The 25,337-nt window shown below is 46.3% G+C and overlaps 1 protein-coding gene across 1 annotated transcript in view; it reads right to left on the minus strand.

Annotated features, from left to right (window-relative positions):
- The window catches only part of LOC138563770 (methanethiol oxidase-like), a 421,550-nt gene that overhangs the window by 344,843 nt on the left and 51,370 nt on the right, over window positions 1–25,337 (minus strand). Inside the window, exons 4-5 of the mRNA XM_069642864.1 lie at window positions 7,879–7,999; window positions 3,026–3,208 (exon numbers count right to left, since the gene is read on the minus strand). Coding sequence (XP_069498965.1) covers window positions 3,026–3,208; window positions 7,879–7,999 — 304 coding nt within the window. The remainder of the gene's footprint in view (window positions 1–3,025; window positions 3,209–7,878; window positions 8,000–25,337) is intronic.

The raw sequence follows: 25,337 nt of genomic DNA on the forward strand, positions 1-25,337 counted from the left end.
AAACAGAAGAAACTACATGCTGAGAACTTGCTGCACACTGTGACACTAACTCCAAGTTCCCAGAGTGAACTGAAGAAATTAAATGCTGAGAACCTGCTGCACACTGACACTAAGTCCAAGTTCCCAGAGTAAACAGACGAAACTACATGCAGAGAACTTGCTGCACTCTGTGGCACAAGCTCAAAGTTCCCAGAGTGAACTTAAGAAATGAAATGCTGAGAACTTGCTGCACACTGTGACACTAAGTCCAAGTTCCCAGAGTGAACTGAAGAAACGAAATGCTGAGAACCTGCTGCACTCTGTGCCACTGAGTCCAGGTTCCCAGACTAAACAGAAGAAACTACACACTGAGAACTTGCTGCACATTGTGACACTAAGTCAAAGTTCCCAGAGTGAACTAAAGAAATGGAATGCTGAGAACTTGCTGCACACTGTGACACTTAGACCAAGTTCCCAGAGTGAACTGAAGAAACGAAATGCTGAGAACCTGCTGCACTCTGTGACACTGAGTCCAGGTTCCCAGACTAAACAGAAGAAACTATACGCTGAGTACTTGCTGCACACTGTGATACTGAGTCCAAGTTCCCAGACTAAACAGAAGAAACTACACGCTGAGAATTGCTGTGACACTAAGCAAAAGTTCCCAGAGTGAAATGAAGAAATGAAATGCTGAGAACTTGCTGCACATTGTGACACTAAGTCCAAGTTCCCAGAGTGAACTGAAGAAATGAAATGCTGAGAACCTGCTGCACACTGACACAGAGTCCAGGTTACCAGACTAAATAGACAAGACTACATGCAGAGAACTTGTTGCACACTGTGACACTAAGTCCAAATTCCCAGAGTGAACTGAAGAAATTAAATGCTGAGAAGCTGCTGCACACTGTGACACTGAGTCCAGGTTCCCAGACAAAACAGAAGAAAGTACACGCTAAGAACTTGCTGCACACTGTGACGCTAAGTCAAAGTTCCCAGAGTGAACTGAAGAAATGCTGAGAACTTGCTGCACACTGTGACACTAAGTCCAAGTTCCCAGAGTAAACAGAAGAAACTACATGCAGAGAAGTTCCTGCACACTGTGCCACTAAGTCAAATTAACCAGAGTGAACCCAAGAAATAAAATGCTGAGAACATGCTGAATACTGTGATACTGAGTCCAAGTTCCCAGACTAAACAGAAGAAACTACACGCTGAGAACTTGCTGCACACTGTGACACTAAGTCAAAGTTCCCAGAGTGAACTGAAGAAATGAAATGCTGAGAACTTGCTGCACATTGTGACACTAAGTCCAAGTTCCCAGAGTGAACTTAAGAAATGAAATGCTGAGAACCTGTTGCACACTGTGATACTGAGTCCAGGTTCCCAGACTTAACAGAAGAAACTACATGCTATGAATTTGCTGCACACTGTGACACTAAGTCCAGGTTTCCAGAGTGAACTGCAGAAATGAAATGCTGAAAACCTGCTTCACAATGACACTGAGTCCAGGTTCGCAGAGTAAACAGACGAAACTACATGCAGAGAACTTGTTGCACACTATGACACTAAATCCATGTTCCTTGAGTGAAGTGAAGAAATGAAATGCTGAGAACCTGCTGCACACTGTGACACTGAGTCTAGGTTCCAGACTAAAAAGAAGAAACTACACGCTGAGAACTTGCTGCACACTGTACACCAAGTCCAAGTTCGCAGAGTGAACTGAAGAAACTACACGCTGAGAACTTTCTGCACACTGTGATACTAAGCCAAAGTTCCCAGAGTGAACTGAAGAAATGAAATGCTGAGAACTTGCTGCACATTGTGACATTAAGTCCAAGTTCCCAGAGTGAACTGAAGAAATGAAATGCTGAACACCTGCTGCACACTGACACTGAGTTCAGGTTACCAGACTAAACAGATGAAACTACATGCAGAGAACTTGTTGCACACTGTGACACTAAGTCCAAGTTCCCAGAGTGAACTGAAGAAATGAAATGCTGAGAACCTGCTGCACACTGTGTCCAGGTTCCCAGAGTAAACAGAAGAAACTACATGCAAAGAACTTGTTGCACACTGTGACACTAAGTCCAAGTTTCCAGAGCGAACTGAAGAAATGAAATACTGAGAACCTTCTGCATACTGGGACTCCAGGTTCCCAATGCAAACTGCAGAATGTACATAATAAGAACCCACTGCCTATTGGTACACTGAGTCCAGACTTCCAGAGTAAACTGAAGATACTACATGCAGAGAACCTGCTGCACACTGTGACACTAAGTCATGTTCCCAGAGTGAACTGAAGAACCTTAATGCTGAGAAATAGGGCACTAGGCACAAGCTCCAAGAACATTTTTTAAGAAACTAGACCCTGAGAAATCGCTGCCTGCTGGGACACCAAGTCCAAATCCCCATAGCGACTTAAAGGTAGTACATGTTGGTAACCCATACCATGTTGAGAATCCACTGCATGTTGGGACACTATTACCACATTCCCAGAATGAAATGATGTACAGCTCTGCTAAGAAAGCCCTATATGCTGGGGTATGGAGCCTGAAGCCTCAGAGAAAAGAAATATAGGGGCAGAGACCTTGCTATGTGGCATAGGGGATAGGGATAGAAAACTGTTGCATGTTGGGACATGGAAGCCCAGAGGCCCCACATGAACTGAGAACGACCAACATGGACTCACATGTGGCATGTTGGACATGGAGTTCGGCACAAAGGGAAACCGACCATTCATGAACCATTGCTGCTTGTTGGGCTCTTGAATCCAGACCGTCCCAATCAAACTGATAAAAAACAACATGGAAAACCTGTTGCATGTTGGGAGGTTGAGCTCAGCCTTCCAATACAAACAGGGAAAAGCAATTATTCAGCCAACTACTACCTGCTGTTAGGTCCAATTTGCCAGAAGAAGCCCAAAATTCCAACAAGATCAACTATCAACTCGAAACAAAGTTTTGTGGAACCTTTATCCCAGCCAGTCATCCTTCACTCTTTAAGCAAGTCAAACAGGAAATAGGATGAAAGGCGGGACATCTCTTACCAGCTTTGACATCAGCGAAGTTGAAGAAGTCAAGCGTGCGTTTCGGAATTCCCCATCCAGTGCTGACCATGATGTTGTGGCGGGGCTGGTACCAGAAATCGTACCCTAAGGGCGTTGCTTGGCCGTCCTTCTCCCAGTTTCCCTTTACCTCAAAGGTTTCTGCATCCAGCAAGATGAACCCACCTGCAGAGAACAAGCAAAGGGAGATGAAGAATGCCATGAGCTCGGTCTATGAAATCTACATATCCCTCTACACAGGAACACATCCCAGGGATGACTCCCTTTGCATGTTGGTGCCGCACACATTGCAACCATTCATTTTTTTATGCTCTATCCCTCTTTTACCGACCTACAGATTCGACAGATGTAATTTTACCCCCTTTTTTACTACTTTATTTTGCCGCAAAATGCAGATGGTGAGTTGGTTTAAGGTATATATGGGGGTGGGAGTTTGGGGTAATAAGAGGTGTTGTGGGATCTCCCCCTCCATTTTGCTGTAAAAAAGTTGGTAAAAAATAAATTTCTGCAAAATTGTAGGTCAGCAAAAAATATTTGGCAGTTCTTCATAGAACCATTTTTCCTGCACATAGAATGATTCCGTGGCATCACTATAGGAATCATGTAGTGCCCTGTTGACAAATTATGCAACCGGTTTTGGCCAAAGCAGTTGCTAATTGTGAGCTTCATACATCATTCATCTGGATGGGTGGAAACGGTCTAATGTGTAACGTGCCCCTTTACCCATACAAGCATTATCGACAATCACTAACATTATAACATTGGCACTTTGCTGGCCATTGTAAACAATGGGTCATCCAAGGGCCTTAACTGAAGATGCAAGGCCTGTTATTTCTCTCCAACATTCCTCAACGGGGCTTAGTGCCTCTCTTTGCCAACATTCCACCAGAACAATACTCACTGTAAGATTTCAAGCATCTTTTCCAACGGGGTTTTTGTTGTTAACACGATTTTATGTTTTTGCCACATAATTGCATCACAGCGCTGCTGGTAACTCTGGTATGGTCCGACAACACCTGTTACAGCACTCCCGCTGGTCTGTAATACCATGATATGGATTCCAGAATGTTCCTTTGGTTGTTTATCTTTTTTGATATTGTGGTATTGCTCACTAGATAGCCCTTTTGAACGTTTCCTTACATATTGGAATGGCCTTACCTACCATCCAATCATTTCTACAAAGTTGTTAGCGTGTTAACTGCTGCATCCCTGGTCTCCATTTCATTATCCACCATTAATGCCTTCTGCCTGGCTGAATCATAGCTTTGGTAGCAACATCAACTGTGAACTATGCCCCTTAAAACAGCAACTACATTCCAAGCAATTCTATGTCATTCTTTAAGAATATGTAGCGGGTGGCTATGTTTTTCCTAGGTTGTGTTGCTCCTAAAACTAACCCTATACTCTTTCCTGTTTTAATATCTCTCTGTACAGAAAATAGCAGTGGGCTGTGAAAAGGTTCCATGGATGATTCCTCTAAGCTAGGGGCACCCATTCTCGGTGGGCATTTCAGTGAGGCTGTCTCCAAACTCAAGACATAAAATAAGCATTGGGCCTCATTCCGAGTATGGCGGTAAGGGATAGCGGCCACCGCTAACGAGAGCGGTGGCGGTAATCCCTTACCGCCATACTCCGAGTTCCCTTAGCGCCATGGTGCTTTTAACACCTGCTTTTAGCAGGCGTTAAATACCATGGCGCTAAGGGACCTTGATGTTAATTACGCCACCGTAATTTACGGTGGCGTAATTGACGCCTTCCCCACTCCCATTATGCCCTATGGGGCAAGAATGGGAATGGGGAAGGGTAAATGGGGATTGGGGAATTACCGCCCCGCCAACCTTGGAATGGGGCGGTAATTCCGCCAACCACCAAGGCGCTGCCGGTCCGGGTACGGCGTCAACCAAGGCGTTAATAGCGCCATTGGTTAGCGCCGTACTCGGAATGAGGCCCATTGTCGCCCTAGAAGCTCCGGGAGAGGTAGCCAAACTGTTATCAGAGTCATTTTTATTATATCTATTTATTTATGTCCATTCATTCAGCTAACCTTTTACAGTTTACATACACTCATCCAGGGATCCCAAAGTCTACTCGCCCAATCGCATAGTCGAGTAAATTTAATGAAGGAAGAGTACCATTTGCTGGGAATGTTTGACACTTTTAGTTAAGCTTTACTTTGCAGTAAATGTCAAACGTTTCCCTGTGCATGGCTAGCATCTGGGTGGCACCAGTGTGAAAATGATAGTGGGTTTGTAGTGACATGCATCATTTTACTTAAATCGCATTTCAATTTGTTGTCAACCGTTGCCATGGCTCGAGTGCATTTCTCTTAGGTCGAATAGGTAAACGAAGTTACTCCAACTACAGGTCTAGTGGATTTTTAAAGAAGTTGTGAGCCCTGACTCATCTCACTACTGTCTTACTTCAGGGGTACTCAAAAATGTTGTATTGTTGCTCCTTTTATGTCTTGGGTTCAAATAACTTCTGGTGACATTAAACTTATTAGTACAGCATTGCTAATCAAATGGGCTAATCAAGAACATTTTAATTAGCAAACTCTGCTAATCAATTTTTGAAAACGAATTCATGCCTTAAAACATGAATACCCCCCCTTTCACCATTGCCGCCACTGTGCTGTTAAATGTATTGCAGTTCTGTTCAGAAGTGTAAGTACTGTTTGATGAATGGTACAGCGGGCCTCTTCAAAAGTGCTAGTATTGTTCTATTGGAGGTCTATGCCCTGCACAGTTAAGTGCACAACAGCCCTACTCATGAGTGTTGATGCTTTCCCATTCAGAGTGAAGCAGGTCTGCCAATAGGATCATGTTCAGTCCTAGTAAAAGTTTAGGAGACATTTTAAGATTTGCAGGCACTGTCCCAGTAACCGTCTTGCAGGACAAGAGAGAAGGGGTCAGTACTGCTCCATTAAATACAAAGCAGCCCTGATACAAAGTACTGTTACCACCCACACTAATAGTATTAATCCCTGCTAAGAAGTGCTGGTACTAGCCTATGAAACGTAGAGCATCTCTCCAAAGCTGTGCTGTTACTGAATATTTAGAAGCTTTGCTGAGAAGCAGAGATAGTGTACCGTTGCTAATGAAGGTCCCCAAACATTAAATTGACTTCCCTCCCATCCAATCACTGCTAACATGAGGGCATGATGTTTGCTATGGCTATTGCCTTCTCTACATCACTTCCATTCATTACCACCCTACACCTCGTTTACTGTCACCTGGCTGTGTAGAACTGCTACTGATATAAGTGCAAGAGCCGTCCCATTGATTGTATAGCTGCCTTGCTGAGAAGTGCAGGCACTGTTCTGCTAAAGGCTTAGTAGCACTGGATAGAAGAGCGTGTTCTGAGCCATTAAATGTACTGAAGCCTTATTGAGATGTGCAAGCACCGTCTCTAGTATAGTACCCCTGCTCAAGAATCTGTGACAAGTCCAATTAAAAATATTGGGGCCCTGCCGAGAAGTGATCATACTATCCCTTAAAAAGTACAGCAGCACTTCTGAGAAATATTGTTACTGTCCCATTAAATACTTGGCAGTTTTAGGGCTGTGGATTTATCATGAGATGTTAGCACTATCAAGTATGGGCCGGCCTTTCGACAGTAGCTACCCATTTCAGGAGTGTTTTTTACCAACTACGCATATGACACACAGCTGGTCCTAGAGATCTCGGGGATTCACCCAGCCAACACCTTAAACCTCCAAAATATATACAATCTGATCGACTCATGGATGAGAAACAACTGGATGTGCCTTAGTGGGGGTAAAACAGAGTTATTCATCTTTGTATCCCCCCCATGTAAGAGCAAAATTAGGCTCTGATTACCAGGCTTTGTCCATACAGCAAAGTAACATCCTAGTGCAGGACAAATTAAGAACCCTGGGCGTACATCTTGACTGCACCTTGGGCGCTGAGTCACATGTAGCCCAGGTCGCAAAAAATGGTGCCTACTATTTAAAACTCCTTAGGAATATCCGCCTTTATCTCACCGAAAATAATTGTGCTACAATAGCCCGAGCGGTTATCCTGTCTAGAATAGACTATTGTAGTGCTTTGCTGGTGGGCGCTGACAAGAGGACCATACAGAAGCTCCAGACTGTTCAGAATTATATTGTTTGGATTGTAAAGATGATACAGAGAAAGTGCCACATTTCAATCCATCGACAATGCTTAAACTGGCTCCCTGTAGGCGCCGGATATCTATTCAAAGCAGTTACCCTACTTCACAAATACCTTTATGGGAAATCCCGAGCTACCTGAAATCATTAGTGGCTTGGTATGAGCCCTCACAATCTCTTACATCAACTAACCTAAGGATGGTCAACTGTCCACCATGAGTTCCAAAGGGCTGGGCAGATCATTTGCCACCTGGAACTCGCTTCATTTACCCCTACGGTTAGACACAAACATCAAAGCCTTCAGAAAGACACTGAAGACCTTTCTCTTTGAGTAAACCCCCTTTTCTTCACTGTTACCCTGCTCATGTCCTGTACCTTTGTTATCCTATTTGTATATGTGCGCCCTGATACCCTCAGGTTCCCGCACGTTATAAATCAGTAAATAGAAACATTAAATTAAAACAAATACATTTAAACATACTGCTAATATGCCAGTTAGATACAGGGAGTCCTACTTCAAGCAACAAGTATCTTTAATATTTCTAATGGATTGGGATTCGTACCCAGCTCCTGATCATAATGCCCCTTGGGGGTGATTGGCGTTAAGGCCCAACTGAGTCTAATGAACTCCATACTAAGACCGAAACATGGAAGGACGGTACCGGCCTATGGAGGCAAAGCAATCGAGGAAGATGGCCTGTACCTTTGGCATTACCAGAAGGGTCTCCAATACAGCTGATCATAACCTCGCCGCTGGCCAGGCAGTGTATTGAGTGAGGGTTGGCCAGGTTGCACTTGAAGTAGACATCAATAGGCTCCACTGCCTAGGGAAAAAAACGTACAAAGTAATTAATGTACAGTTAGATGTCTAGCCCCACCTCCCTCCAGCACATTTGGTTGTGTTTATTCTTCTCATTTTCTGCCAGTATTTAGGGGGATTCATTGTTCCTGATGATATCCCATTTGATAATAGTATCATCCATCTCATTGCTCTATGCCCCATTCTTAAATGTCTTCACCTATCATAAGGATCACCTAACTCTACCTCTCCAGCTCTCTCCTTTTTCGGTAAAGTAGACAGCAAGGGTGTGATATTAACCTAACCAACCGAGAGCAGCATTCTTGCAAGGTACAGCCCCTACCCATAGATAACACTGCAAAGAGGCAGAAACACATGTCTGGGGTTGCTGCTGGTATGCTTGCTTGGAGGAGATTCACCTGGCATTTCAGGCTGCCCAATCCCTTTGAGCAGGATCAGACCATGCAAATGAAAGTTCCCCTTTGCTATGGCATAGAGAGCTGAAATGTGGTTGGGCACCTCCTGAGTGGGCCAGAGCCCAAATAACAAGCTATTTGAGCTTCTGTTAGTTCTCAGTAGAAGACATCTGTCATTGTTAACAAGGTACAAGCCTAGTACTGTACACTCCATCCCCATAGACAGTACTGCTAATGATCTGGCCCATCCTATCGGACTACAAAGCTGGTGTCATGCACGGTTGCATTTCTACCCTTAAGATGATAAGGTTGGAGTGTTGCATGATAGTGTGTAAAGGTACACTATGAGGCAGTGCTCTTGCATGGCAGAAGCTCTTCCTCAGTCTATACAGCATCATACTTGCATGGTAGGATGCAATGACCCGATTGGAGGGAGGAGGTGAATTCAGGAGGTTTGTGGCATAAATGGAACGAAGAGAGCTAAGGCTCTCTGTGGGGCTTATCACACACTTCATAAAGACAATCATTGGTAATGATAAACGTGCTCTCAGGTCACTTCACAACTAAAATATGCATTACATTAACAACATAATGTTACAATACTACACATAGTACAAAAATGAACCGTCTGAGACTTGACCTTCACAGACTTTAACAGGTTAATTAAAAGAATCATGCAAAGAGCATTAGGCATTTAGCATTAAACCAAATGGCATCACCAGCGGGTATCTGAGCTGTGAGTTCTCTAAACATAGAGGTTTAAAATTAGAATGTGGAAGTATATTACAGAACATTAAAATTCAGTTATACCTTTTAAGTCTTTGGGCCTCATTACGAGATGGGCGGTAGCCATTGTACTATTAGTACCATGGCTGCCTCCCATACCGTGACCGAGTCCGGTGTTGTTCAATGGGGACTTACCGGTGTAGTCCAACCCTGGCGGGACCGGTAAGTCCCCATTGAACAAACCATTCCCCATTCCCATTGAGCCCTCAAAGGGCTCAATGGGAATGGGGAGGGCGCTAATAACGGGCTCGCGACTTGCAAGCCCGTTATTAGCACCCTGGTCCCTTAGCGGGACCCGTAAGGGACGTAGGGTCAGACCACACGTTCCTTACGGTCCCTGCCAAGGTAAGGGAATAGGTAAGGGATCTCCTTACCGGTGCCCGGTATCCCTTACCGCCCACCTCGTAATGAGGCCCTATGTGTGAAAATATAGCAAGTGGGCAATGCTATTGTTTATTTGACACCTGCACCAGGGTAAAGCCCCCGCTTATGAACCAACAAGAGTCTTCATGATGGCTGGATCTTGCTGTTTGCTCATGCAGTGTCCCAGGTCTGCATTGCATGGCAACATTATTGGTCCTTGCTGGGTTCCCGTGGCATTCCTTATGCAAATGTTTTGTTTGTTTGTTTGTTTATTTTATTTAGTATAGCGCTCCAGACCCAGGGGTAAATGGGCGCTTAGGGACAAGTTACAAAGTTGCAGTATAAAAGCAGTTATACAATTGTGGCGGAAATATGCCATAAATGCTATGTACAGGCAGGTAGTAGGAAACATTTCAAAGTATGTACAATGTATACAGTTAGTACTGAGCTTAGTCTATCTGAGGATTGCCTTCTCCAGAAGCCAGCTAATGACTAGTTTTCTGAACAATTGGAAGGATTTGGCCAGTTTAATATTCAGTGGCAGGGTGTTCCAGAGTTGAGGGGCGAGGACAGTGAAGCTCGAGCCCCCCGCTCTTTTGGCGGTGAATCTGGGCACGATGAGGCTGAGAGTATTGGATGATCTGGTGATTCTTGTGTTTGGTTTAAGAGTGAGTTTGTTGCTAAGGTACTGGGGGGCTAGGTGCTTTAAGACTTTGTAGGTGAGGCAGAGGGTTTTTAGGTCAATTGTTTGTTGAATGGATAACTATTTGCAAGATATTCTTGTGTGGGAGATGTGCTCTCTCTTGGGAATATTTAGTGCTGCTCTCAGCGCATTATTTTGGAGGATCTGAAGTTTCTTGATTATGACTTGGTTGGCACCAAGGTAGAGGCTATTATAGTAGTTAAGCTTCGATTGTATGAGGGCCCCGCCAAATGTTGCCGTTATGCTTTCTGTAGCATCCCATGGTCAGTCTCCAGTGGTTGTGCAAAGCCCTGCTGGCATTCCCACAGTCACTGCAGGTCTCACAGCTTACCATGATCCACACATGCATGTTCTTCACTGCATCACGCAGTCCCATGCTGTGCTCTCAGGCTTTCCTGATCTTCTCCGTCTGCTCCACAAATAAATTCCCCAGAGGCGTGTAATCACCTAATTCCCACAGCACTCCACCGCACCTCTCAAGTGGCTCCCGGAAGGCCATAGCTGCCTCCCCGTGCCTGCACTGCAGCCCATGCCTGCGGGACCGTCCTCATGCGGGGCAGTGCTTGAGCTCAGCTTCTATGTAACTCATTATCCGCAATGACATGTGCTATGTATGCTCCAGGCAGCTCCACACAAGCTTGCCTGTGCTCCCCGGAAGCTTTTGGGGGCCAGTGCTGGAATGGTGAGAGGGGGTGGGAAAGGCTAGATACACAGGATTGGAGTAGCTCCTTTTTTATTATGCTTGCTTCTTCAGATGGCAAGGATAGATGGCAAGGATAGAGAGATGATAATCAACTTGTTCCAGAGCCTTGAAGAGTGTGATCCTGTCCTTTCCTGCATGGCCCTACCACGTTTTGTATTTGTCAGAAATAAATGAATGTCATTTACTGACGGGTAAACAATTCATAGAAGATCAATAGTGTAAAAATGACTGCGAATTGAATGGTCCTTTTCACACCCTGAAGTGGTGTTTATTTAATGAAAAATGTGAAACACGCAAGCATTGCAAATATTAGAGTAACACATGAAATATGGTACTCCCCCTATCGTCAATAATATGCATGTATAAAATCATAACATCCGACATCATAAGATGAGGCAAGCTAATCACAAAATGTGCAAACAGTCCTCTCATGGCAACACGCTGCCTATTCATTTAATCACACAAGAAAAGGCTGTTTTCATTTCGGCTGGGATATCCCTGGCCGTGGTCTTGGATTGGCCTTCAGTGTGAAGCCCAAACAATTCCTAAGAAAAAAATATGAATCCAAGAAAAAAATATGAATTTGATGGAAAACCCTTACATTCCTTTTCTGCATAACCCGCTGCCCCGACAAACTACTGGCATGAAGAATTGATGGCATTCATCTGCTGCCGCTTCCTCTCTTCCTGTCTCTGAACAGCTCCGTGCCCAGAAAATTCATTGGCAGCGAAAACTGTTACCAGCAAGTCAGAGCAGAGCACCCTGGAAAGGCTCTGCTGTTGAGTGAATAGATCTTTGTCCGCGCCCCAAGTGGGCACTGAAGCTTCTTCCATGGTGTAGGCTAGGTATGCTTACATCACGTCTCCTAATACTATAATCTACATTCACCTTTCTCTGGTGAGGTCCCCATACAGATCTCTTCGCTGGCGACATCACCTGTACTTTTGGGCCTTGGAAAAACATCTCAGTGAGTAGTAACCCACCTGACACGGAGCTGGCGAATACCAGTACAACAGGAATATATTGCACAATCATCTGCCCTGTAATCTCTAAAAGGCGATATCTCCAGTCGCTGACAAGAGCTAAAACTTGAGAGAAGCCTGTTAGAAAGCTCTCCTTCAAGGAAACAAATGAGTGCAAGTACACACTTCTGTGGAAATTGGCAAAGCAGGTTTTTGGGGCTGCCAGCGCTTCAGGAAGACCCAGGTGAACTGGATGACTAGCTTCCTTTAACTGCTCAGTCCTTCTCAGGCCAAGATGTCTGTACCCCTACCCTGGTCTCAGGATGCCACTCGAGGCACGCAGGATTGTCTCACAAATGGAGGTAAGCCATCTTCAATGCATCCTTGGGAGGCAACAAAGTCTTGAAGTCAGCCTTTTCCCTCCTATTAGCAGCAACCAAGACTTTAGAAGCCAACAGTAGGGTACAAGGTGGCCCTGGATGCATTCCCCCTACAGAACAATATAAAATAGAATGACATTCAATATACTTAATTCGGATATCAGGAATGCCAAAGCACCACCAACAGGTGTCACCAGTCAGAAAGCATGGGGGGAGGCCAGTGTCCAGATTCTGCCCCTCAGTGTCTGGGTTTCTGCATTAGAGCTCGGCGAGCCGGGACGAGTTTAGGCCGGCCGGGGTCACAACTCGGGATCCGGCTTGACCCCCACCTCAGGTCAGTGCCTGCCCAAAGCAGGGGCCGGCCATGAGCGCCTGCACCGGTAAAAAAAGAAAATATAAGAAAACCCCTTCACATTCCTGAAGTGCCGACTGCACCTCAGGGGCGTGCTCACCTTACTTCCTGTCCCGGCAGGAGGCCTGACTTCCAGTCCTTCACCAGCCACTCATTTATTGGCTGGCTGGGGTGCAAACAGGAAGTCATGTGAGTGCACTCCTGTTGCACAGCGGTGCAATTTAAGGTAAGTTCTCCCCCTTTTACCACCCCTGCCATCATGCTCCTTCCGAGCGTAGCCCCCTTTAGTAAATGGGGGTCTTGATGTGCTGGTGTGGGTAAAGGGCCTTTACCTGCACCAGCACATCCAGACTCCCCCCACCTCTCCCCGAGTGCTGCCAGTCTTTTTCTGGCAAAATGATCAGTGCGACCACTCTTTCTCCCCAGCCCCATGTCATGGCTTTTCTTGACCCAGCCCCCTCACTGCTTTTCTCACCCCCAACCCCATCACACTGTTTTCTCAGCCACATCCCCTCACACCCCTTTTCCCAGCCCCAAACCACTTTGCTTGGCCCCCCAGTCCCTCCTTGCACCTCTTTGCTTGGCCCCTTGCCCGCTCGCACCACCATGCTTGGCCCCCAGGCCTATTGCACTACTTTTCTCAGCCCCCTCCTACCACATTTCTCAGTCCCCACCCCCCTTGCACTCCTTTTCTCAGGCACCAGGCCTCTTGCACCCCACTTCAGGCCCCAGCCCTTCACACCTCTTTTCTCAAGCCCCAGCCCTCTAGAACCCCTTTCCTGAACCCATAGTCCCCGGGCACCCCTTTTTTACACCTTCAGCCCCTTTGCACCCCTTTTCCTGGCCCCAGCCACCCTGCACTCCTTTTCTCATTCACTAGTCCCCTCAAACCACTTTACTCAGACCCCTTGCACCCCTCTTCTCGGCTCCTAGCCCCCTTGCACCTCGTTTCTCTGGCCCCACCCCTTTTCTGTAACCCCAGCTTCTTTTCTATGCCCCGTCAACCACTGACACATAGCTCTCCAATTTCGCGTGTCATTTCCCTGGCTCAGCTCACGTTTGGCCTTAAGAGCCAGGCCAGAGCTCGGCACTGGCTCAGCCCTAGCCCAGAAATCCCTGGCTCCCCCAGCTCTATTCTGCATAGGTGCGGGTTGGATCAGCCTCATCCCACATAGGCTGTGCTCTGCTCACAGGAACGCCTATTAGTCCAGGGAATCCCCTTTCAACGTACATCAATGAGTTGGGTTAAATAAGGATGGGAATTCAGCCCTTCCCCAATAGGCAATTTAGAATATTGGAATCTTAAACAGTGCGATCTTCCACTCCTGAAAGAGATGGTGAAAAGTGTTGGCTGAGGGCAGACATGACACTTGACCAGCAAGACAGCTTTTGGGAAAGGGTCATTCTGGTTTACCTAAAATGCAGACACTAAGGTTCTTTTACTCCTAAATTTGTCCCGCACAGCCAAATTACAAGTTTTGGAAGAATTACCACCAGTGGAATTATGATTTTCACTTTTCCTCCCACTTTTCCTCCCAAAAATTGCTGGCATTGCCACTCGGAATTCCACCAGTGGTAATTCTGTTAAAAATCCCCAATAGAATCTTATGGACTCCCAAGAATGGGGGTTTACACCTCCTTCCACCACTTGTAATCCTGCAGTAAATCCCCAGGATCAAGTGGTGGTAACTGTAAATCCGTTTGGTGGTATCTTGGAGGATTCACCTCTGAAATACCCCTAAACTCATAATGAAGCCCAAAGAGGGAGAGGTCAAAGCTCCTTTTCACCAGACTTAAAAAATGACGACAATCAAAGTGATACCTCTACTATTCAGGAAAGAGAGATCAATGCCCTCTTTCTTAGTTAGCTTGGAAACTGAAGCCTCAGCTCTCAGAAACATTAACATCCTACTAAAGGTCCTGGACACTTTTAATGACAAATATACAAAACCTTAAACTGAGTTTTCTATCAAAGCTTGTCAGCTCCTGCAGAAACATCTGCCCTTGCAAACGTACATCATTTGTACAGAGGTATGATGGATATTTGATACAGGAAGGGGGCTGGGCTGTTTATTTGTACAGATAAGAAATAGGCAAACTACACACATTCTTGTTCATGAACCAGTTGCATCTAGTAGAAGATACACTATATCATTTCCGGGGACTAATGGCAAATCTAGTGAGTGACTTAAGAATTTCAGGAATCTACAGTCATTCACTTTCATCCTCCATTCCCCTGTTGCAGCTCATTCTTACAATCACAAGAGTGTTTTGCAGGAGGCATGGTTGGGAAACGACACCAGGTATCATACAAAACGATGGACATGCCACTGTGCAATTGACACTTCCAGAGAGAGAGAGAGAGAGAGAGAGAGAGAGAGAGAGAAGAGAGAGAGAGAGAGAGAGAGAGAGAGAGAGAGAGAGAGAGAGAGAGAGAGAGAGAGATCTTGTGCAAAAATGAACAAGAAAAATAGACAAAACACTGCATGATAGAGACGTTTTCCCTGTTCCGTTTTAACGCTGTTGGCAATGGGATTTCTGTGGACCCCAAAGAAAGAAACTGGACAGAATAGTGCTGCTCAGGCATGGGGTGACAGATTGTGGTATTCCTGGCAAACAAATAGGCACAAGAGGAAAGGATAGGGACTGGGGCCCTTCCCACTCCGACATCCCACACATAGGACGGCATTGTCTGTGGCGTAGACCTTGTCAGGCCTCCCAAGCCAGGCTGAGAGGAGTCCCGATCCCCACCTCAGAACTACAGATCTCTGGCCCTGTCACAGGATACACATTTCTTTCTTTATCACCAATACCAAAGAAAACATTTCTGAACAGGAGTCCTACTAGCAGAGACTGTTGAAGCACAGCAGATAGAGTTGCTTGTGAACCTTCTGAAATTGACTTGCATTGTATGTGAGAGGAAGAAAGCAAACAAGCTCTATTCTCGAGCTACTGTTAGCATCTCAGGGTTTACAAAGGTCAAAATTCCCTGTGACAAAGAAGATACAATTATACCAAACAGCTTCACAGACATAACAGATGGTTTTATGTTCTTAGAAGTACGTACTGTTGGGAAAGAAAGGGGACCCGGGTCGAAGCAGGCATCAATTGCAGCAGAGGTTCAGGGCATAGGAAATGAGATCTCACAGTTCGCCAGGGCAGTTCGGGAATCCAAGATGGAGGCCGGCCTTAATGGAAGCTTAGCCATTCCTCTTGTGACTCACATCAACCCACGCCCATGGTCCAATCACAGAGCAACATAACCCACACTACACAGGTACAATCCATGTCCCTAAGCACCACCTGAGGGGAGGAGAGACTGCACAGTAAAAAAGTGATAGTTTGGTCTGGAGGGTTGGGCTGCTTGAGAAAGAGCTGTAGCAAGTGCATTCGCTAGCAGATTGAACAGGATGAGCAGGCCAGTCCCTGGGAGTGCTGACAGGAGAGAAGCAGACCTTGGGAAAGTACAGTTATGGTGACCTTGATTTAGTAGAGCTTGACGTTGAGGACCTGGAAGGAGGATACAGTGGTGTGTGGTGAGGTGAGAAATGTATGGAGTTTCGGGGAGAGCTATTTGGAGTGTAGAAAGAAATTCTGTTGTGTTAAAGGAGGGACATATCATTGTGGAGCAGGAGGGAGATTCTATGGGAAACCGAGGGAGATATTGCTGAAGAGTGAACTTCTGTTGTGGAGCGAGAGAGAGAGAGCAGCATATTCAACCAGGGAAATGGGGGAGAGATACTGTTTCTGAGCAGATTGAGAGGGATATCATCTGGGAGAGAGGTGTGACAGGGATATCACCTTGGACAGAAAGAAGCAAGAGATTGTGTTGGCGCCGAAAGAGAGACTATCTAGTAATTCTGATTCAAAGAAGGCAGGAGATATCACTACAGACAGGAATTAGAAATATATTTTTGGAGAGGACGGAGGGAGATACCATCATGGAGAAGAAGAGAGGAGATGTCTTTTTGGTGAGCAAGGAGGGAGATGGTTTTCTAAAGCTGAATGAGAAAGAAGATATACACCTTGAGTTTGGGGATGAGAAGAAAACAGAAATCCAAAGTGGCGGAAAGTGTTGTAGGGAATGACAAACTGTTGGCAAGGGAGAGGCATTGCCCAAAGGTGTCTCCAGCAGGAGAAAGATGAAAGGGTTGATTTGCTAGAGAGGCGGAAGAGCCAGATACTTTTTAGAAAGAGGAATTGCCCAATTAGCCAGAGCAGATAGGGAGGTATCAGGGGAGCCAATCACTCCTGCAGCGACTGTAGATGCTGGGAAGCAGGGATGACAACATAGTGTTAGTCAGGACAGACAAGGTTCAGAGAGAAGTGGGTAAAAGAGAGTAGGGCCAGGCATCATGGCCAAACCCCATCAGGACGTACCAGATCGCATCGCAAGCGGCAAGCTTGGACCCAGCCTGCTGGGAAGCAGCTGCCATTTTGCAAGGAGACCACCTAAAGAAACACATAGAAGGCACAGGTCCGGAGGACCACAGAAGCACTTGTCTATCTAAGAACTGTAGGTCCACATCTACACACACTATAACCACGTGTGCACATGTATATATCGGCCTGCTGGCCCACCGTTACTTCGTAATCAATTGTGTTGTATTTCCTTTTATGTATTAGCTATGTGTATTGTAACTAAGCTTCAAATATTCTTGTAAAGGCTGCGCCCTGATACCCTCGGGTACACTCGCGCAATACAAATAATAAAAACAAACAAACAAACAAACAGGCCCGGAAAGGCCACAGCTGCTTATTCAGAATCCCAACCAAACAGAGCTGACATTAAAAAGCAAAACTGATACCGCTTATTTTGAAAATCATAGATCTTTAGTTCCTTGAGAAAAGCAAGAACAGTATGGGCTAAATGCATAGCTAATGTTACTGGAAGAGAATTCCAGATTCCGAGAATTGCACAAGAATAGGCCTGATGGGTCGTAGAGTTGCGTTTAAAAACATGATATGGCAAGCTGTGCTAACATTTTACTTCTGGTTTCTGCATACCACCCGATAAAATATATTTATCAGAGAGATAAAGAGATATTTCGGTTGTTGAAGCTGTAAAGGACCGGAGGGGGTAGCTGTACTCCTGCCCTCTATATGGCAGAGGAGAGGCACAGAGGACCCCAGCCAAGATTCTCTATTTGGTATCGTGGATGAGCAATCAAGGCTTAAGCTCTCAGGAGGTGATGCAGGCTAGTTCTTAAGTACAGTGTAGTCCCCAAGAACCCACACAGGAATGGCCACACACTGTGTTAGTGAAAACACATTCTTTATATAATTAAGGTTCATGGTTATATAAACAATCACAATAACTCACTTTGTGCTCAGTTAATCTACAATGGCAAATATATACACAGTTCTACCTGGCACCACAGTTATATCAGATTTCATTGAAGTGCATGAACTGTACGGTGGTCAAATGTCACATAAATCAATTAATAAAGGTAACCAACAATAGGCATAGGAGGAAAGCAGTTGGTTAGAACAATAGGCAGAATACTGGCCCCAACCACTAGACACAGTTCTCTATGAGAATCCCCCCACCTGGGCAACCTGTAAATAAAGATATATCCTACAAGCCCAGTCCATATATTGTTGACAAGAGTCTTATTTCCTTCTAAATAGTTCTACAACCCCAATAACCTGGAATAGCAGTGTTTGACGTCGGGTCGTCGAGGGATCCTTCTTGAGCAGCTCCCTTTAAGGCAGGAGCCACGGATGGTCGAGAATCTATGAGGAAATGATGAACAAACAAGCGTAGAGGCAACAGCTTTGGTTCTTGCGGTGCTCGTTGATGATCGGTCGAAAAACGTCCTGCAAGCGGCGGCGTGCGGTGCACCTCGACGAGAAGTGCTTGTTGCCGCAAAGAGTCAACGAAGAACTTTGGCCCAGCGAGGGTGTCGAGTTGTAGGTGTCTGGCGTCAGAGGACGGGGCAGGACCATGACTGGCTTCAGTAGCTTCGTCGGCGTCTCTGAGGTCTTCCAGTGGTGGGAAACCCACGGTGGATGCTCCTCGGCGCGTCAGCGCCTCGACTTTCTCTGGTGGGACAAAGCTGTTGATGGTGCAGGCGAGGGCGTCCTTGGATCAAATGTTCTTAGGCAAAGGAGCACGGAGGCTCCCGTCGGCGGTGGTGGTCGTTGACGGTAGACCGCTGTCCGGTGCTTCTCTTCGTGATTCTGCAGCGGTCCCAGTCTCCAGTCAGCAGCCTTTCGTAAGTCTGTCTACTAGGGAGCTTTGGCAAAGATCAGCTAGTGTACGATGGTCCCTCTTAGCGCGGGAAGAGGTCTTCTAGGCATGTGCTCTCTTGGATAGGTTCCTTGAAGGAACAGCAGCTTTCAGATTAGCGAAGGACAGCAGCAGCAGTTCTTCTTCTTCCAGTGGGCTTCAAAGTTAAGTGTCAGTTTCGATATTAGTTTCAACTTCAGCTTCTGAAAGAATTCTAGTAAAGAGAGGCCCCCAGATATAATGTTGATCTCCCATTTACTCTGCTGGGTCACACTCAGGCAACCAATCACTCAGAAGGGCATTCAGGCAGCCAATCAGGCGCACAGTGAATTCAGGCCATTCTTCTCCATCCACACACTCACAACACAGAATATGGATTCCGACAAGTACTACGCCATTCAACACTACACTGCATTCATACCAGTTTCGGGCAGGGCTGTCTCAGTCATTGTGTTTAACACCAGATACTAGACACCAGCAACATGAAATGCGTATTCGTCACACACTCCATTCACCCAGGTCCCACCCCACGGGCGTACCCACAACATACAGTCATTGGGAAGGCTCCAGCCAGTCTGGCCTGGACTTCCCCACAACACCATATATGTAACTTCCACCCAATAGCCAGTCATGGGGAAGCAACAGAGTCAGGGCTTCCCGGGACTTCGGGAATACAAGGTAACAGGCAATAGGAAGCAAGAGGCCACAGCGGCCATCTTGTTTCCTATCAGGAATCAACTAATTCCAATGACAGGGCCTGGGTATCCCAAAATGGAGGACACTCAGAGCACCTGTCAAAGTCAGCACGGAGCTGCCACCAGCCCATACCCTGCTCTGTGGGCCACACACAGGTGCCCAAAAAAATACACTAGGAGTACAGTGTTGTACTCTCACCCATGGATGCCATATGGTTATCCCAAGGGTCTGTTCACCATGACCAAAAAGAGGAGGAGCTGCACCGCCAGGAGTCCCGCATGAACTCCTGTGCAGAAAACAAGACAGAACACACATGATAAAGCAATAAAACACAAGGATATGGAGGCCCTGTCCCTCAAATGCATTTCCAGCATCACAGAAGCCCCACCAATTTAAATGAGGTGCATGAGCATTGTTATGAGTAGAGGATGGGAGATATGTGGTCAAATAAGCAGCCATATGAAATGCTTACTTCAAGGGTCTTAAAACACATGTGTGGACACCCATAAAAATGGAATTGCCCCCACCAATGTGAGATAAAAGTACTGCCTGCACAACGGATTGAAAAAAGCTCAGTAGTTAGAAATGCTTTGATGCATTCTAACAGGGCAATTTGGCCGAGAACCATCTGAGCTTTATTTGGACACAGGTGCCCTCAGAGAGATCTTGCTGTCAAGTCAATATCCCAACAAGCTTGTAGATGGTAGTAAATGTGTAAAATAAATGTGTTGGTCCAAATGGACAACTGGCTTTGAACCATACCTTTGGATTTCTCAGGGAAACACCGCAGACAGTCCATTTTGGCTGCATTATAAGTTACTGTACCCTGCTATGGGATGGCGCAGGCCCTTCTATGGTGTGGCAGGATATTACACTAGATGTGTGCCCGAGTATAGCATAATAGCTGGGCCACTATCAGAGCGCAACAAAAAGAACAGGTTGAATAAAAGAATACACTTCACATTGTCAGGAAGCTTTAGAGGAGAACAAATTAATGTTTTATTTTTAATCTTCATTGGTGAACAAACTCCTTCTTGTGAATCATCTGATGAATTAGGTACAGTCCTGTCACCTGGTCAAGGGAATGGGAAGGAGTTTAAAACTACATATTCAACCAGAGAACTGTCTGGTGCAAGGTTGTTTGCTTTCCGGAGCCACGCTACATTTTTCCCATCATGCATTATAGAGAGTGGGTGGAGAGGCATAACTTCATGTATGTGTATCCCATATTCTCCGCTCAAGACTGTGTTTTTTTAATGTTATTGCGTATTACCTGAACCTAGCACAAGAGCAGCAGCACGCTTCTCAACAGGCGCAATTCAAAAAATGTCCTTTTCATTGCATTACAGAAGCTGCATTCACCAGCTTTCTCTCTACTGCTCCATCTTGGAATGTAGGTAGCTACAAAGCTAGATAATCTTGGTGACAATTTATGATCTGAGCTAAGAACTCACTGCATTTTGGGGCGTGGTGAGCCGTGTACCTGTTCTATGGTGAACAACCCCCTCTAGAACGTCAGAGTTCCCCACAAAATGATATAAAAGGTGTCGGATTGGGCAGCAGCAGTTTGCCGAAAGTATGGGATTGATTGAAGCACGGGAAGGCAGGTATGCGTCACCCGCTGCAGAACTCCCGCCGAAGTCATGATGACGGCCCCATGCAGAGCACAACGACCAGGGGGGGGCGCAGCCGAGCCCAGCAGGGTTAAATCCTCCTGTCCACCTGCCGCAGGTCCACACCCGTAGTGGCAATAGCAGAAATCGAGATCTAGGGAATGCTGGACTAGGAGCGGAGAGCCGTCCGGACCTGGGAGGCGCAGAGATGGCGGTGCGGCACTCACTGGCTGGGCGTCCTACGTCTCCCGGCATGTACGCCATTGCAGAGGCAAGTGGAAGTAAGCAGACTACCTCGTCCGAAGGCGGCAGGCGGGCGCCCGATGTGGCCTGGGGTGCCAGAGGACCTGGTGTGTGCATGGGTCTCCAGAGGCTGGAGTGAGAGGCAGCGCATGGGCGAGGGCTTACATGCTGGGCCGAGTTAACCATCGAGTTCACCGTTATTGTGGCAGCAGAGAGAAGAGGGTGCATGGATTGAAGTTTTCAGGAGGAAACACACATAGGCATATTCTATACTTTGCACCGCTGGAAGTAACACATCTGAGAGGACAGTGACTTCTCCACTAAGGGCCAGTCCGGGGGCTGGATAGAGCTGTGAGGATCTTTGGAGAGGCTGGACAGACACTGGAACGAAGTCTGACAGAGGGACCATAGGAGCAGCCTCTCACACCCTGCATATTCTAAGCCCTGAGGACTTAATATATCATGCTGAAATAGTCAGCAAAGCAGAAGGGACCTATCTCGGGTGACATAGAGGCATTAATGCAAGTTCTGACTCTCAGAAGCGCTCGCTCGCAACAATCGACAACAGCGCAGGCACACTCGCCCCTCCTCCCCAGATTAGACAACCCGTCGACAAGGAGATCTGACTTCATGGCAATGCTGCTATAACTCAAGAAAGATATTAAGGACAGTGCAGCTGACATCTCCAAATCTACTGCGGATTTCAATAAAAATGTACTGGCAGTAGAGAGGAGGGTCGATGAGGTGGAAAATGCGTTGTGCGAGCCAGGGCATGACCACAGTGAAAACGAGTGGGCACCTTGGAGCAGCAGATGAATCTGGTCCTCAGTAAACAGGAAGATGGCGAAAATAAATCCTGGCGGAATAATATATGCATTTGGGGTGTTCCCAAGTCAGTGCCAGACGTAGTCATTTACCCGAATATGTGGCAGCACTGTTCCAACACCTATTGGATGCCCCAACTGAGCGGGATATTGTCTTGGACCCGACCCACCACGTGTATTCTTCCTATCAATTGAGCAGGAACCTAGCCCCAGATGTCTTGACCAGGGTGCGCCTGTTTCAGGTATAAGAGGAAATCATGAGAGTGGCACAGAATCGAGTGCTGGTGCGGTTCCGAGACACCTACCTGGCACTCTTTCAAGATCTGGACCGGGTGATGATGATTAAACTAAAGCGATTGCGGCTAGTCACTAGCTGGCTCAAAGCCAAGTACATACGGTACCCAGTGGACATTTTCATGCAGTTTGCTTTTTGAATGGCAAGGCCAATCATTTACCATCACCAAGGAGGAAGAAACTGCAGAAATGATGGAGGGAGACGAAACAGTGCAGCCCATGGAACCAGTGGCCAATCCGGAGGACAGTATGAACACTACACCATTGCCCAAGAGAGAGAGATGGAAGATGTGTTGCCTGCAGCCAAAAGGGAGGAGCCGGGGAGTCCCAGGCCCTTACTTGATCATCGATTTGGGGTGCTCTGGATGAGGCTGCTGTGGCTTGGTTGGCACATTTCATGGCTGTGAATCTAATCCATCCACAGGATAGAAAATGGTTCACATTGTGTTGAAGGGTGGCATGGGGTACGTCAGGGAGAGTTTCTGAGGGAGGCATTCTGAGGGGGTTAAGGGGGAGTAGCGGGGAGCGGATGGGATGTCAGAAATGAGTCCTACTTACCCCAGATTACTTTGCAGAGCCCGGTGGCTGAATAAATTACCTACTTTGATGGGATTCGAAAGTTGGAGGGAAGTTGGGGGGGGCTTATCTTGTTTCTCTCTGTTAATGGTATGGTGGTGGTGCACAATAGTCCTAAAAGCTGCTTTGAGAGGGGGTTTTCCCACTGGTCCTCATGGGACACGATATAAAATGTTTGGATGATGGCTAAGATCCATATGGTTTCCCTCAATGTACAGGGCCTAAACTCGCCGGTCAAGAGATGCTCAATTCTGAAGCGCTTGACAGAGCTGCAGGCCTCAGCAGTCTGGCTACAGGAGACACACCTGCTCCCCAAAGATGAGCCCCACATGAGGCATAAAGAGTTTCCCACACAGTTTTTTGCCTCTAGAGGCACCAAAAAGAAAGGAGTGGCGATGGCTTTCATCAAACGCTTTCTCTATAAGGACCCAGAGTGACGCTATTTGGTTCTGGGGGGTTTATTGCTGGGCCAATTAGTCACCTTGGTAGTGATATACGCACCTAATAAGAAACAGGATGAGATTTTAGCAGGCTTGCTGGGAAAGATGGCTGTGTGGTGTGTGGGCAAGGTGGCAGTGGGGGGACTTTAATTGTTTAATGGACTGGATAAAACTCTTCCGCCCACACCCAATGATATTAGGCATAGACAGGCGTTGGTGCACTTCCTCAGAGAACTACATCTAATTGAAACCTGGCGATTTTTAATCAGCATGAACAGTGAACCCCAGGAGTTGTGACCCTTTAAGATGAGGTAGCAATACTCAGAGATGGATGGGGATGCAGAATTTACTCATACATCAATAATCAAAACGACTCAGGAAGTTGGCAAAAATGAGTACTGTTTTATTAACAATTATGTAAAACGGAGTTACAACGGACATCAACGGACGTCGCACAGCATAGTCTCAACGCACTTCTTAAAAAACAACACTCTTACAATAAAAATGTGTTACTACTGATATCACCCTATGTGGCAAACTAGGAAAACTTACTAAGGAAAGTGATAGGTTTAAAGGGAACATTTAAGTATACGTTCCATGCTGACGGGAGCTGTGATTGGGTCTCCAAGATCAGGTGGACAACTAAACCCATCCCAAGTGCAAGTCATCTTCCATGTCATACTAACACTCGACACACTATTGGTTACATAAACAATAGGGCTCCTTAATACGTGACCCTCTACTCTTTGGTTGGCATGCTTGTACCTTTCAGGAATATTCCACTTGCTAGCAGCACGCAACCTGGTTACCCCAAGTTCTGGGAGGGTTGGCCTGGTCATGCCTCCCCACCCAATTAGCCCTCATTCATCATCACTCCTCCAGTCTGCCATTCAATTAAGGCTTTGAACTCGGCCTTGTAGAAGCTCACTATGTCTTGGAATAAAAGGGAGTGTGGCATGGTCTTATTTTCTGGTTTTGGTGTAGCTCGACCAACAGTCTATTTCCATCTGACCATGTGACTGGAGACCATGTTTTCGAGCTTTTCGCTGCATAAAATACTATTAAATGATGAACCTTTGGCATCTTCAGTGTTTTTCCATTACCACTCAAAACAGAAGTTTGCTTCTTTCCCACATCCATGTAGCTTTTTGACAGACAACCAGGCTCACGTTGGCCCTGACTCTTGGTGCTGGGCCAGCCAGCCTTTCTTGAATTCTCCTTCGCCATCAGCTATTTTCCAAATACGCCACACTTCGAGCCCTTTCTATTCAAAGGGTTCAGGTTTGCCTTAGTGCATTGTGGAACATCCAGATTCTATACGATTTACTACGTAGCCAGCCTCAAGATTACTTTGCTTACGTTACTGCATCTGTACAATTGTAAAATGACCTTGCATTTTCTTCAGTGCTTCTTTGCACAGGCAAACTTCATTACTTCGTCATCAGGTTCTATAGAATGTCTATATTTTTTCTTCATTTTACACCTTTTCTGAGTGCATCAATTCTGCTTCACATGATGTCACCAGTGTTCTTTCCAGTTCATTTTCACACTTCTTCCGGGACTTTCTTCAGAAGACCATTATTTCTTTGTGCATGCATATAGGGTTTTCTCAATGGATACCTTGTCTCAAAGATTCTTTGCGGTATAGGCATGCTCACCGGCACTGCGCATGTTGCAATTTCTGGTTCCCAACATAAAGGCAACATGGGGCCGGAGCTTCTGGTAGGGGTATTAGGCTCTTCCTCTACACTCCCCCCTCTGGGCGATTCATCAACCACTC

The sequence above is a fragment of the Ambystoma mexicanum genome, chromosome 1p, assembly GCF_040938575.1.
Source record: "Ambystoma mexicanum isolate Mex_15411 chromosome 1p, UKY_AmexF1_1, whole genome shotgun sequence".
NCBI classification, from domain to species: Eukaryota; Metazoa; Chordata; class Amphibia; order Caudata; family Ambystomatidae; genus Ambystoma; species Ambystoma mexicanum.